We start from the raw sequence: 13,588 nt of genomic DNA, 5'->3' as shown, positions 1-13,588 counted from the left end.
CACAGGTGCAATTCACTCCCAATATACATGATATAAATTTAACACAACATTAAAAAACTAGCTACTTTTAGCTATAAGATTATTCCTGTGTCTTAATAACTTGGTCCAGTTTCTTTGATAAAAGTTAAGTCTTAAGTCCTTCATGGTATTGCTATTGCAGCTGCCACTACATCCATACAACCTTCACACTTGGAGATGTAGCTATTTCCACTGAAAAGCAACTACCATGAAAGTTGATGCCAGTATCTATGTTTGATACAGTGAGGCTTCTTGAGGATCAAAAGGTTTTTGCAATTGCATGTCAAAAGATTTCCAACTCTAGAAGCCATATCTGAGCAGCAGCATACAATCAACAAGGATTGGTTTAACATCGAGAATGTAAATACATCTCCAGGAAGATACTGGGATAATGGATAAAATAAAAACCTTGGATCTCAAATCAGGCTTGGGACACAATAAAAAATAGGCATGTAAAGGTATAAATAGGAAGAGAAAGCAAAGCAGCATGTTAAGTTCTCAATCACATATACTGAAATAAAATAAAAATTAAGAAATGAAAGTATATTTGAACAGGCTAATTTTAACAGTCGTAAAAGAGAATGACACTGATGTTAGGGTAGCCCATAGGATAATTAATGAAATGCCCATGAGTGCAAAGAAAGAAAAAATACCTGTCAAAAGGACAGATGGGCCAATATATTAGAAGAAGAAAGAAAACACTGGGCATTTTTAGGTGGAATCAGTAATCAAGAAACCTGATAAAAACACCAGGTTATCATGGAATCATTCCAGAGGATTTTAACTGAAATTAATGGACACAAAATACATAAAATAAACTGTTTTGCAGATTATGGAATATGGAAAAAAGCCTGATGATTTGGTCAATACATCAAAGGAAGAGGAAAAGTTTCCATACTAAATACAGGAAACCTGTTTAATAAAAATATTCAGTATAATTATTCTAAATAGGCTGGAGATAGGACACTAATATAAAGGAGATGAACAATGTTTAGATAAAACACGAGAGTTACACCAATTAAATATTTGTGCTACAGGGCAGCAGTGTATGGAATTTAAAAATCCCCATCTCATGGCTAGTGTTGAGTGTGAAAAGACATTTGAAGGCATCCAGAGTCCAACATCAAGGAAGGTCCTGTACCACCATAGGACTTCCATTAATATGGACTGCTGAAACCACCCATGAAAGAGATACACACTGATCTTATGGATGTCTTGTCACGTTAAACTGCAGTAAATTGTGGGATTCTGAGATGTTCTTTTGCCTTTGCCATTTGCCCTTCTCATAATTATAATTTTATAATAAATAAAGAGGTTTGATGGATGAAGTGCTTTCCATAATTTTATTTTAAAAAAGTAAAAAATGGAAGAGGTTCAAATTGGAACAACAGAAACCTGACAGCTTAGACTTGGAATACACAGATGATCGTCTTTTGATCAAAAACACAGCATGATTTAGAAAGCTTATCTATAGAATATCACATACCTAAGGGTTCAATACAATAAATCTCGAAATAACCTTAGTAGTGAGGATATTATGAAAATAATTTTTACTAAAATTTATATCTCGGACGTGTCGAATTTTAAGAGATAAAAGCTTTTACAGTGGTTTGGTAAGTCATTATAATGAAATAATTTTTACTAAACGGCATACAACATAAAAATATAATACAAAGACCTGCATTGCCATATGAACATGAATCATGTCAGGGCAATGAAACTATACCCCTAAAAAATTTTGTTGATTTGCGAGTAAAGCTTCAAGAAGAATATTGGGAGTCAGATGGTGGGATAGAGAGATAAATGGTGAAAAGGATAGGGAGGTGGCTTGAGTATGTCCACACAATCGTGAGAAGAACTGCTTTAAGAAAATCTGGCTTGCAACTGGGGCACTTTAAACTATTCAGTACTTAAGACAATGAACAGGAGTTGCAGAGTGCTTGGACAGCAAGATGAATGAATGGAAGTGGGAACAGGTAAAGTAAAAGGCGAAAAAGTGAGGACCAATAGAGTTGGAAGAAGCTGGAGACGAGGAAATTTGTGGCAATTACAGCACAGGAATGACGAGAGGCGGACTTTCCCAGGGTCCCCGTGTGCCTTGCAGTGTTGGTGGTGATAAATATGATTTTGATTATGAAACATTAGTCCACAAGGGGAGGCTTCAGACATTGGCTCCAAACTACATAACTATACAAATTGACTATACTTTACTTTTGTTTAAAGCAAAAAGTAAAACAATTATAAACTACAACAAACACTATGGAATGAGAGAAAAAATAGGGCACTGCATAAACTTGATGATGGTATTCCCTGGGAAAACAATGAATTTGCTTTGATGTGAGAGAAATGTGGTATGATACAAATGACTGGGAATGAGCAGTAAAGGTGTATCAAACTTCATCAATGAATAGGTGTGACTGATTATTTTCCTTATAAAAAATATTTTCATAATAAAATTAATTTTATATATACTTACCAAGTAATTACATAGCTATAGTTTAAACTCGCACGGCAGCCTAAACTTAAAGAATCGCGGTAGTACTTTCATAGTTTAGTGTAGGTGACAAGCCCTGCCCACTAATGGGAGTACTGGAAACGACTTGGCAAAAACACCTCATTCTGTTAGTGCCCTTATGTCCATGAGAGGAGAGGACGGAGGGCTCCGATTTAATTACCTGGTAAGTATACAGTATATGTAACTCAATTTTATTTTGAAAATATTTTCATATGGGTAACTTACCAATTAAATAGCTGAATCCCACATTGAATGGGGGTGAGATACATGGACATATTCTATTCCAAAACATTAAAGGCATGTAGACATGAGTTTTGGGGAAGGAGTCTCAGGAAGTCCACCCACAACCGTAGCAGGTCCTGGAACCATTCTTTCACGGGCCAGAACGGGGCTATGAGAGTCATCGTAACGTTGCAATGAGCCCAGACTTGTTCAGCCCTCCTCTGGCCATGTTGAAGGGCCGAAAGGCACAGAGGTCCAAGTAGGACCAATCTTGCAGGATGGCATCTGCTGCCCATGCTAGAGGGTCTGGGGCCGGAGAACAAAAGAGAGGAAGGCGATGGTTCCTTGAGGTGGCAAACAGGTCCAATGTCGGCCTGCCCCATAGTTTCGCAGATTCCAGTAGACCAGGGGATCCAAGGACTGCTCGGTGGGAAGGACCTGCTTTCGACAGCTCAATTCATCCGCCAGAATATTTAGCTTGCCCTGAATAAACTGAGTGACTGGACTAACTCGATTTTGATCTGTCCACGGTAGAAGGTCTCTAGCTGCCTAGCAGAGAGAAAATAAGTGAGTGTCGCCTCGCTTCCGTATGTATGTTAGGGCTGTGGTATTGTCTGAATAGACTACCACATTCTTGTTGTGAACTAGGGTCGAGAAGCACTGAAGACCTAAGTGAATGCTTTCAGCTCTCTGACAGTGATGTGAAGGTTCTGTTCTTCTGGTGACCACGTCCCAGAAACTTCCCAGTTCCCCAAGAAGACTCCCCAACCTAGAACCAAGGAGTCTGAATAGAAGTCTAAGTCTGTGCTTAGAGGATAAAGAACTTTCCATCTGAAAGTTATGTTGGAACCGCCACCACTGCCAATCCGATTTGACTTCTGGGTTTATGGGAAACATGTAGGGTTCCAGCTGTGTTTCCTTATCCCAGTGATGTGAAGGTTCTGTTCTTCCGGTGACCACGTCCCAGAAACTTCCTAGTTCCCCAAGAAGAATCCCCAACCTAGAACCAAGGAGTCTGAATAGAAGTCTAAGTCTGTGCTTAGAGGATGAAGAACTTTCCATCTGAAAGTTACGTTTGAACCGCCACCACTGCCAATCCGATTTGATCTCTGGGTTTATGAGAAACATGTAGGGGTTCAGCTGTGTCTCCTTATCCCAGTTGACCATGAAGTAGAATTGCCAAACTCTCATATGAAATTTGCCTAAGTTGACGAATGTCTTGATGGACGACAGAGTCCCCAGTAGGCTCATCCACTGATGGGCTGAGCAAGACGAAAGACCTAGAAACTTATAGACCGTCCGAAGGGAGCTGGTGATTCTCTTGGCAGACTGGAAAGCCCAAAAGTCCAAGAGTTGAGACTCATCCCCACATAGGGGAACTCTTGAGAAGGGACCAACTGGGACATCTGAAGAGTTCCAGAGAGAGATGTTCAAGTACTTCATGCACTTTTCTCTCGAAGGGGATCGAAGAGGCAAGTCGTCCAGATACAGACTGATGTTTATGCCTTAAAAATGAAATCACTATTAGAGGGGCGAGGACTCAAGTGGACACTTGAGGCGCCATAGAGAGGCTGAAGCAAAGAGCCCAAAACTGGAAGATTTTAGCTGGTGCCAAGCGTTTGGGAGCTGGCACAGGGTGCTCCAAGAGGAGACAGGTGCTTAGGCGCTGATGTGGGGCGCCGGAGGGCATGTCCTAGAAGATGAACCTTAGATACTTCCTGTAGTCCAGATGGATGGAGAAGTGGAAGTATGCATCCTGCATACCCATAGTTATCATCCAATCACCCTAGTGAATGGATGAAAGGACTGACTGGTTCGTCTCCACCTCTAATTTTGTCTTCCAGACAAAGAGACTGAGGGCGTTTATGTTGAGGACTGGTCTCCAAACCCCAATGATTTGGGGACCACAAACCAGACAGAAGTAGAAGCCCTCTGAGTTGAAGTACTCGACTTCTATGGCTCTCTTTCGAAGGAGAGAGGAGACCTCCTCAAAAAGCAAAAGGGCAGAATGTTTTCAAAGCCTCCTAAGTAAGCCATCAAAAAAATGGGAAGGGATTAAAGGGAGGCTCTCCATGAACAGAATGGAGTAGTCCTCCCTCAGAACTTTGATGACCCACTATTCTGTCCCTCTTCTGATACTCCACTTCTCCCAACACTCGAGAAGACTGGCTCCCACTTGTGCATGGACGACTTTTTCCTCATTCCTTTCACTTTGTTTGGTTTAATGTACAGCCCTCCACAGGGATAATTCCCTCTCTGGCGGGGTCTTGTACATTTTCAAAATAGATCTTGATAGTTCTGGCTGAGAAGCATACAGTGAGCAGGACCTAGACTGGACTTGGGCTTACTCCCACGAAAGGGATGTAGCTGGAGAGGAGAGACTGCCTTAGGAACAAATGCAGACAAATCTTTGGGGTGTCTGGAAGAATGCGCCAGAAGTCGACTTCCGTTGGAGGTCTGACCTCTGGGCCTGAGTGACTCCTTTAGTGGAAAGGGAGCAACTTAAGCATCTTTTTTTCTTCAAAAATGCAAAGAGAAGAGAGCTGCAAATTCAAGGGAGTCATCCCTGATGGTCTCGTCTACACGAGAAAGGACTCCTAGCCAGTCCAAGGTGAAGTCTACAACTAAATCATTGCCATCTTTAATCTTCTTTACTAGCACTCTCACCATTCAGTCCAAGAAACTTAAAGCTTCGAGCAACTCGAAGAGGTCAGGTTCTGCCGATGAAAAACATATTTTTCGCCGATGAAAAGGCTGAGGATTGGGAAGGAGGAACTTACCCGGTGGCATAGGAAAGAAAACTTCCACAGATTAAGCATGATAACCAAACTTCAATCTCCTTGAATGCCTTCCTAGATGAGGAAAGCACCATTGTGGGAAACCTAGGTCTGTCATCTGCAAATTATGTCTCCTTACTACAAGGGTCATAATAGACTGATCAGTCTGTTTTGCAACCTTTGCTACAGTAGCGAAAACTAGATGAGCTTGAATCACACAGAATAACAACAAAAGCTGGAAAACTAATCCTGAAAGCTATCAAAGTTTGAAGGCTACTCAAAATAAGCACCAATACTTCATCGAAATCGATCCATACAGCCAAAAATCAGTAAACAAAAGCTGCAGCAAACCCCAAATGTCACTCGACAGCTGGCAGAAACAGAATGAAGTTTTCTACAAAGACGTTTCCAGTTCTGTTAGTGGGCGGGGCTTGTCACCAACACTAAACTATCGAAGTGCTACCATAATTTTTTTAATTTAAGCTGCCGCGCAGTTGAAACTATAGCTATGTAATTACTTGGTAAGTTGCTTACATGAAAAAATAAAGGCAATACATATAAGTGGAGCTGTGACAAAAACTAAACAGAGATTAAAAATATCTGAATTTAACCAATATTACTGACAACAAATTTTCCAATAAAATAATTGTGAAGCGACTAGCAGATGTTACTTACAGGTAGAACCAATGAACACAATATCAAAATTAACAAGATATTTATTTCAAAGAAAACGTTTAAGTACAGAACATGGCAAATGGCAGATAAATAAAAAAATAATGGATATGAGGATAGCTGCAAACCATGAAGGGAGGGTAAATCCTGCATAAGTTATAGTCTAGGGTAACTGGTTACTGACAACAGGTACAAATAATACAAACATGAATGACTCTTCTGTATGGAAGAAGACAAAAGATGATGTCTGAGAGACACTTGAGACCAGATATGTTACATGGGGTGATGAGACACATTGTTTACAGTATGAGTGTTTGTGCACCTTTTATCTAATAAATACTGACTTCATAAGAGCATAAGCCAGCACTGAAGGCCTTCACCACCTGCTGCATTACTTTCATTTTCTTACCAACTAGTTATTTGGTATCTTTATATTTGTCTTTTTTCAATTATGCCTTGCTTAGAAAATAATAACTAAGGGAATTAGTCACAAGAGGTTAACTAATGCAATTCTTGCTCTTTTCAAGTCAGAGAAATGCAATATATAGAACTCTTAAACAGAAGGAATAAAAACTACTTACTGAAAGTTTCCATTTCATACACTGACATAGTTCTTCATGAGTTAAGTGAGCATCTTTCCCTCTTGCCTTTATCCTTTTTGGAAGTTCTGTTTGGTACCTGTGAGGAATAGTGAAAAATTATTACTAAGTACAGTAATATATTTGGAGCAACCTTAAAAAGGTTAATAAATAAGTTTCAAAAGGAGGCAACAGACTGTTTGTACTACTCTACTGTATTGAAACCCCTCACCTGAATGAAAACTAGACAGACCAGAGGATACATACTCATCCACATTGTACACTATCATCATCCCCAACTCCAATAACCATTAACCAAAATGTTTTACTTCTGGCAACTAGAACCCTCTCAAAGAAAAGTGAAAAATGACACTATTCCCTAAATTTACTGCAATTCCAAGGGTAAATGAAAGCACGAATTCTCAGTGTGAGCCATATGGCCCTCCCTGGGGGCTTGAGAAATTTTCAGCTGCCACAGGATAAAATTAAGCAAGTAAAAAATGCACCAAAGTTTCTTCGGTCGCAATTGAGTTTTCTATGCAGCATATAATGGTGTATGAACCACAGCTCATGAAACTTTCAGCCACAGTCCGGTAGTGGTCTGTCTTATATATAGCGTTGCCAGATGCATGATCGTGGCTAACTTTAACCTTAAATAAAATAAAAACTACTGAGGCTAGAGGGCTGCAATTTGGTATGTTTGATAATTGAAGGGTGGATGATCAACATACCAATTTGCAGCCCTCTAGCCTTAGTCATTTTTAAGATCTGATGACGGACAAAAAGTGTGGACAGACAAACAAAGCCATCTCAATAGTTTTCTTTTATGGAAAAATAAAAATGGGGGACCCACAGATAAAAGATAGGTCAGCTCAGTATATCTGATTTGAACTTAGCCAGAAACTTACTAATGCCATATGGACATTTTCAACAAGCTGAGTGTCATGAGCAAAAATTTCCAAGGGAAATGTTATCATGCAAGATGATCACTGCATTCAATGGGAAACTTAGGCAAACCTTAGGAGCAGCAGCTGTGTAATGATAAGTTTCTTTCTCTAAACTCATCCAAATACAGTACCAACACTGGTTTGTGAATCTGTTCACTGCCAATGCACCTGATGTTGATAATCAACCAACAAGAAAGCCTCATGAAACAGCAAACCTACATAACAGCTCCAGTGAAGTTCAAACACAGAAGAGGACATAAAAAATTTATGAAGTTGTTCTTATTCGCCACTCCAAGATCCTATTTGAGTGGGTCTGGCTTAAGTCAGGTTATTTCTGTATTCTTGAAGACTTGAAATTCCCTTGATATTAAGAAAACAGACACTCGGACAAACATTCATGAGACGATACCCCTGCACCAGTTGCAGGGATCCCACTTCGTGCTGAAGGAAGATGCTGACTGTGCAAACGACTGCCATATAATTAAAATTTTCATCCAAAATGTGATGTCCACCAATTTATTACTTGAGAAGGAGCCCATGGTTCTATCCAAATACAACCTTTATTATATCTACTTCCCATGATGCAGTAACTCAGGGGCCACAGCCATAATAAGCTTGACTATGAAATAAGTTATCACTGGCATCTGTGCCTACTTTATACAAATAAATTCCATGCAAACAAAATGTTCAGACAATATATTCAAGAAAAATACAGTCAGAGAACAATAAAAAAAAATTTACTATAGAATTACAGTATTGTTGTATAGTAGTTTACATCATCTAATCTTTGGACATTTATTCAATAATAATCCAATTTTGCCAATTGACACCATATTTTCACATTATGATAGTGTTCAAAGTGTGGCATATTAAGATAAAAATAATCTAAAGGGAACATACACATTTACAAACAGTACCTCTATTCTGTTTCTTCAGAAATTGTTAACATTTATTAAAATCAATTTTATCTTCAATTAACCACGAAAATAAATGGACAACTTTTAGTTGCAACATTTTAAATTGCTGCAAGACTGAAATTTATATTCTAGTCTACTTGGTTCAATGTTCACAGAAGCAAGAATTTTTAACTCAACAACTGACTTCTAGCCATGGGATAAACCTTATATATCCTTATGTTCAGTGTACCTTAACACATGGTAGCTTACCAATAAAAATATTCCATTGCCCACTGCCATGTTAAACCAAAGGAAAGCAATAGCATGCACACAAAATTTTATAAATACCTAATAAAATAATTGTCAGTATATAGCACAATTCATGCTCTGGCAAAAAGGCATTCAACTTATACTTCAAATATTCTTCACTTGGAGAAAAATGTGCTGGCTCATTCATGAATAACATGTGAGGAAATAAAGTCCCAGCAATATGTGCCTGTAACACTGAGCACTGCAACAGGGCACTTAATTTTACAACAAGAGCTTTAAATTACACAGACCACTGTAGGACTCACTTGCAATAAACATAATTTACAATGCCTAGAGAACCAATGCTCTTACTCAAAAAGACCCATTCCTACAACCCCATTAATAAAACTCACTTGCATTAAACATATAAACATGACAAATTAGTTTTGAAAACAAACAAATTACGTAACTGCATAAAAATTGCCTTCCAGAGCTATTTGAGCCAAAAATTATGAATTTTTGTATATTTTAAATACTTGGTCTAAAAATGCATTTGCCTAGTAGTGGTTCACGCAGATACTGCACCTATTCCTAAACACATGGAGGATTTGAAAAGATGATTTAATGCACACCTAAGATTTACTCAATCAATGATTCTTCTCCTTAAACCAACTTACAAAACTCTTCATTCTATTTGCTTGACTGATTTCACTTCCATCCTTTTCAACAAATTTTCAGGTGACACTACAGCTATATTCTGAGCTTTTCCCAAACTATTCCTTTGGGGTAAATAACTTCATGCAATTACCAGTGGTTACTTGCACGTAAGCATAAAATTCATATTAGGTGAATATAATTCAGATAAAAAATCAATGAAGTAATAAAATTCACAATCAAATGAAGCTGGACAAATGAGAATGTTCTTCAACCAAGCTTAAAATTACCTCACACCACAGATTAGCAAGTTTTGCAATTATCAGGAAAATGTGGTCACATGCAATTTATGTTGCTAAAAACAAATATAGCTCAGGAGCAGGTAGCTGAATTGAGTATTAATATGGAAAGATGTTTAAATTACTAATATTTATGCATTTTCTTTTTCATACTGATAAACACCCCACATCAATCATGAAAAATATCATGGAGGCAAATAAGAATTTGAAAAACTGGCCATACACAATCCACTTTCATTGCAGTAAAACCTTGTAGCCTATTTGAACTGTATTTTGTATGTGAAATTTAATGTTTGCAGGTTCTTTACAAAAACTATATTCCTGCCAGAGGCTAAAGCATATTTATCTCTGGAAGTTTCAGTTATTTGAATAATGAGTAAACCTTATCGCTTTTTGAAAGGCTGGTCATTGAAATTTAATTCTAAAAACTGGCATAACAACTATATTATCTTATTAACCACTACCAGTCCCGTATAACCTCAATACTCTTGTCATTAACCCCAATTAAGAAAACCAATGCCAACATTGCACATTCAAACAAGGTGGAGATAGATCACGTTTGAAATCATGCCACTAAACACAGCCATCCAATAATGAAATCCAAAGGAACAGGCTAACTGTACTTAATGATTGTAAATAAATAAGCAAACAACAACAATGGCCTTTGACCAGTTTTTAAGCCATTTTAAGGTGATCAATTACATTTTTCTTCTTAATACCTTAATGAGAATTACTATTTTTGCTGACCAAATGCAGCCATCTTCGTTTATGGAGAAGGAAGAAATATCAACAAAAATGCTTAAGGGCTCTTGTCCGAATTTCAACAGCTTTCCAATATCTGACCAATTTAAGCGATTACTATTAACCTTTATTTTCTCCTAATGTGGCTGAAAAATTGGTCATCTTCGAGATTTCCACTTGCATCACCCAGTGCCATATATTTTCTTTCCTTTGTCTGTAACACTGACATGGACCTCCTCGTTATATCAATGTTCATGATATGCCTGAGAGGTTATATGCACCAAGCACAACCACCTTGGAGCCTAGGTTAAAAAAAATAAATAATAAATAATAATAATTTTGGGTTCAGTTGATGGAAAATTTTTCCCCATTTTCTGTTCCCAAAACATGTCAGCTTTGCCAGACGGATGATGTTTTGCATCTTAAGCAATGCTTTGGGTCTTTAGATTGGGTATTTAAAGGGACTCTGACGTTGCCACACCCTCTTTATGAGGCTACTCTTTACAGTTGGTGTATAATTTCATTTAATAATACAAATATTTAGAAATTCTAACTTTTAGTTGCCATGTAGAATACTTCATTCATTATCGAGTTGTTTGTAAACAACCTCACGTGTCGGCATATCTTAGTTCTTTTAAAAAGGTTGTTTACCCAGACTCAGGCATGTTGTGCATGATTTTATGAAGAATTACTTGTTATTAACAAAACATTTTCAATAATACTGAGTTAGTAAAAGATACAGATACTTGCAAGAATGTGGTTGAAGGCTCAGTGAAAATAAGTGCAAATTTTCTCATAAAAATCAAAATAATGACCAGCTGGTCTCTTCAATTTGTGTGGGAAGAGAGAGGAGATGAGCCATGAGCCACATGTGGTTAGTGAAGGGCCACGTGGTGATAGTGGAACGAGTTGTAAACATTTGTCTACCATGTTATTGTGTAAAAACCTTATGAAAAGGTGTGACTTAACAATCTGCAGTACAATAGAGTCAACTTGTAATATCTCTTGTACATAATTCACAGTTCCCAATTCATGTTCCAAAAGCAATGCTACATCTTGTACACAAGTGTACGGAGATCTTACAAACACACATTAGCTATTAAAACCGTAAAGAGGCCACATGCAAAATGGGAATGAAGCTTTCCAAATTGTGGAAAAAGTAGCATCAAAGAAACATTTCATGGACATACTACAGCCACCTGTGCACTATAAATGAGTGCTGTGGAGCACAACCTTGGGTATGTGTATCTATTATAAATGACATTATAGGTGGCATTCCTTTTAAATCAAGTATTCAGGAATAAGAGAAACAATAAGAGGTCATCTCTGATACCCAAAACACTGAAGAGGAGAGCAAAGCAACAGGATGATGGAACATAAAAGGCTGGAGCTTTTTAGGCTGGCAATCATCAGTGGCACTTGGTGCCACCTACTAATGAGGTTTAAAGGATGCCAAGTCCTTGCATGAATGAAGACTGAGTCTTATCTGGAAAATCCATTGTAAATTTTAAAAACAAGTCCCCAAAAATACTCTTGGGATTGTTTGGAAAGCCTTTTGCTGAAGAAAGTTTTAAGCTAGAAAAATTTTGTTTTCAGGCATAAGATAGATTTTTTTTTACCAGCTCAAGATGCTTTTAATATGCAGAATATAAGTTCAAGGACACAGCTATATTTTTCTTTTGAAAAAGATATACATAAAAATTATAGGATATAAGTGGTTTGTCTAAATAAAAACAAGCTTTTTATAAATAATTGTAAAAGGTAAACAGCATTAATTCTTTTGAAAAATATATTAAAATATCATGATCTAAGTTCATGTTTTCTCTTTCCTTTTAAGAAGTTGAATTTTTAAAATAAACTTATTTCATAATTTCAACATTTTCAAATTAAGATTTTCTACTAATTCTTTTTAATTTTTAAATGCAAATTTTGTAATTACATAATTTGCATTTAAAACAAAACAAAAATTAGAAACCTCTTTATCTGAAGATTTTTGAAATTCAATACTTTTATATGACTAAGTTTGTTAAAAAAAAAAAAAAAAAAAAAGTATTGGTCCAAATTGCATAACATTTTTAGTAATACTGAAATCATGTTTTTAAATCTCAAATTAAAAATAATAGCCATTTTTGCAAATTTTTAACATTTTAACCTATGACCTTAAAGATGCTTTTGAAAGAGTACTAATTGTGTTTTGTACTTTTGTTGTTTACATTTTCTTTCCTATTATTCACATACAAGCATTAGGTTTGTTTTAAAATTTTTCAAATAAATAAAGTATTCTGCAGCTGTACCAGGTTGCTATTTGTTTTATAAATGTTTACATAATAAACGTTCTGCAGCTGTACTGGGATGCTATTTGTTTTATAATGTGCACAGCATAGGGATTCTGCAGCTGTACTGGGTTGCTATTTGTTTTATAATGTGCACAGCATAGGGATTCTGCAGCTGTACTGGGTTGGTATTTGTTTTATAATGTGCACAGCATAGGGATTCTGCAGCTGTTCTGGGTTGCTATTTGTCTGTACTCCACAATAAACAATACAGTTTACGAATAGCACATTATCTACTTGAATATTTTTCTTCTCATTCTGTCCACAATAAACAATACAGTTTACGAACAGCACATTATCTACCTGAATATTTTTCTTCTCATTCTGTCCTTTTTATTGACTAACAAAATCACTAAAAACCAACAGAGGCAAAACAATGCTCATGGTGGCTGGAAGAGGAAAACAGAAAAGTTACAATCAAGAATGTGGCTAGGTAGTGGTTGTGGAAAATGTGTGGGAGTGAACTCTACTGTGTACTAAATGTACTCTATGGTGTCACACAATGCTCAGGATTCAGTGCCTAAGATTATACAATATCCATGGCGTAAAGAGATTTTAGAAGCTTAAAATGGATTACCAAAGTAACTGGGGAAGAGGGGAGTTGAGAATGCTGTTGTGAAAGAAGACAGGCAGGTACTGGAAAAGATACAGCATCTGTTACCTTGAGGGCATACTGAACTGTGCAGC

The 13,588-nt window shown here is 37.1% G+C and overlaps 1 protein-coding gene across 1 annotated transcript in view; it reads right to left on the bottom strand.

Annotated features, from left to right (window-relative positions):
• LOC136833718 (uncharacterized) overlaps window positions 1-13,588 on the bottom strand; it is a 29,601-nt gene that overhangs the window by 8,630 nt on the left and 7,383 nt on the right. Inside the window, exon 2 of the mRNA XM_067095930.1 lies at window positions 6,786-6,882. Within this exon, the coding sequence (XP_066952031.1) occupies window positions 6,786-6,882 (97 nt within the window). The remainder of the gene's footprint in view (window positions 1-6,785; window positions 6,883-13,588) is intronic.

The sequence above is a fragment of the Macrobrachium rosenbergii genome, chromosome 52, assembly GCF_040412425.1.
Source record: "Macrobrachium rosenbergii isolate ZJJX-2024 chromosome 52, ASM4041242v1, whole genome shotgun sequence".
NCBI classification, from domain to species: Eukaryota; Metazoa; Arthropoda; class Malacostraca; order Decapoda; family Palaemonidae; genus Macrobrachium; species Macrobrachium rosenbergii.
This window is presented reverse-complemented; position numbering and strand designations above follow the sequence as displayed.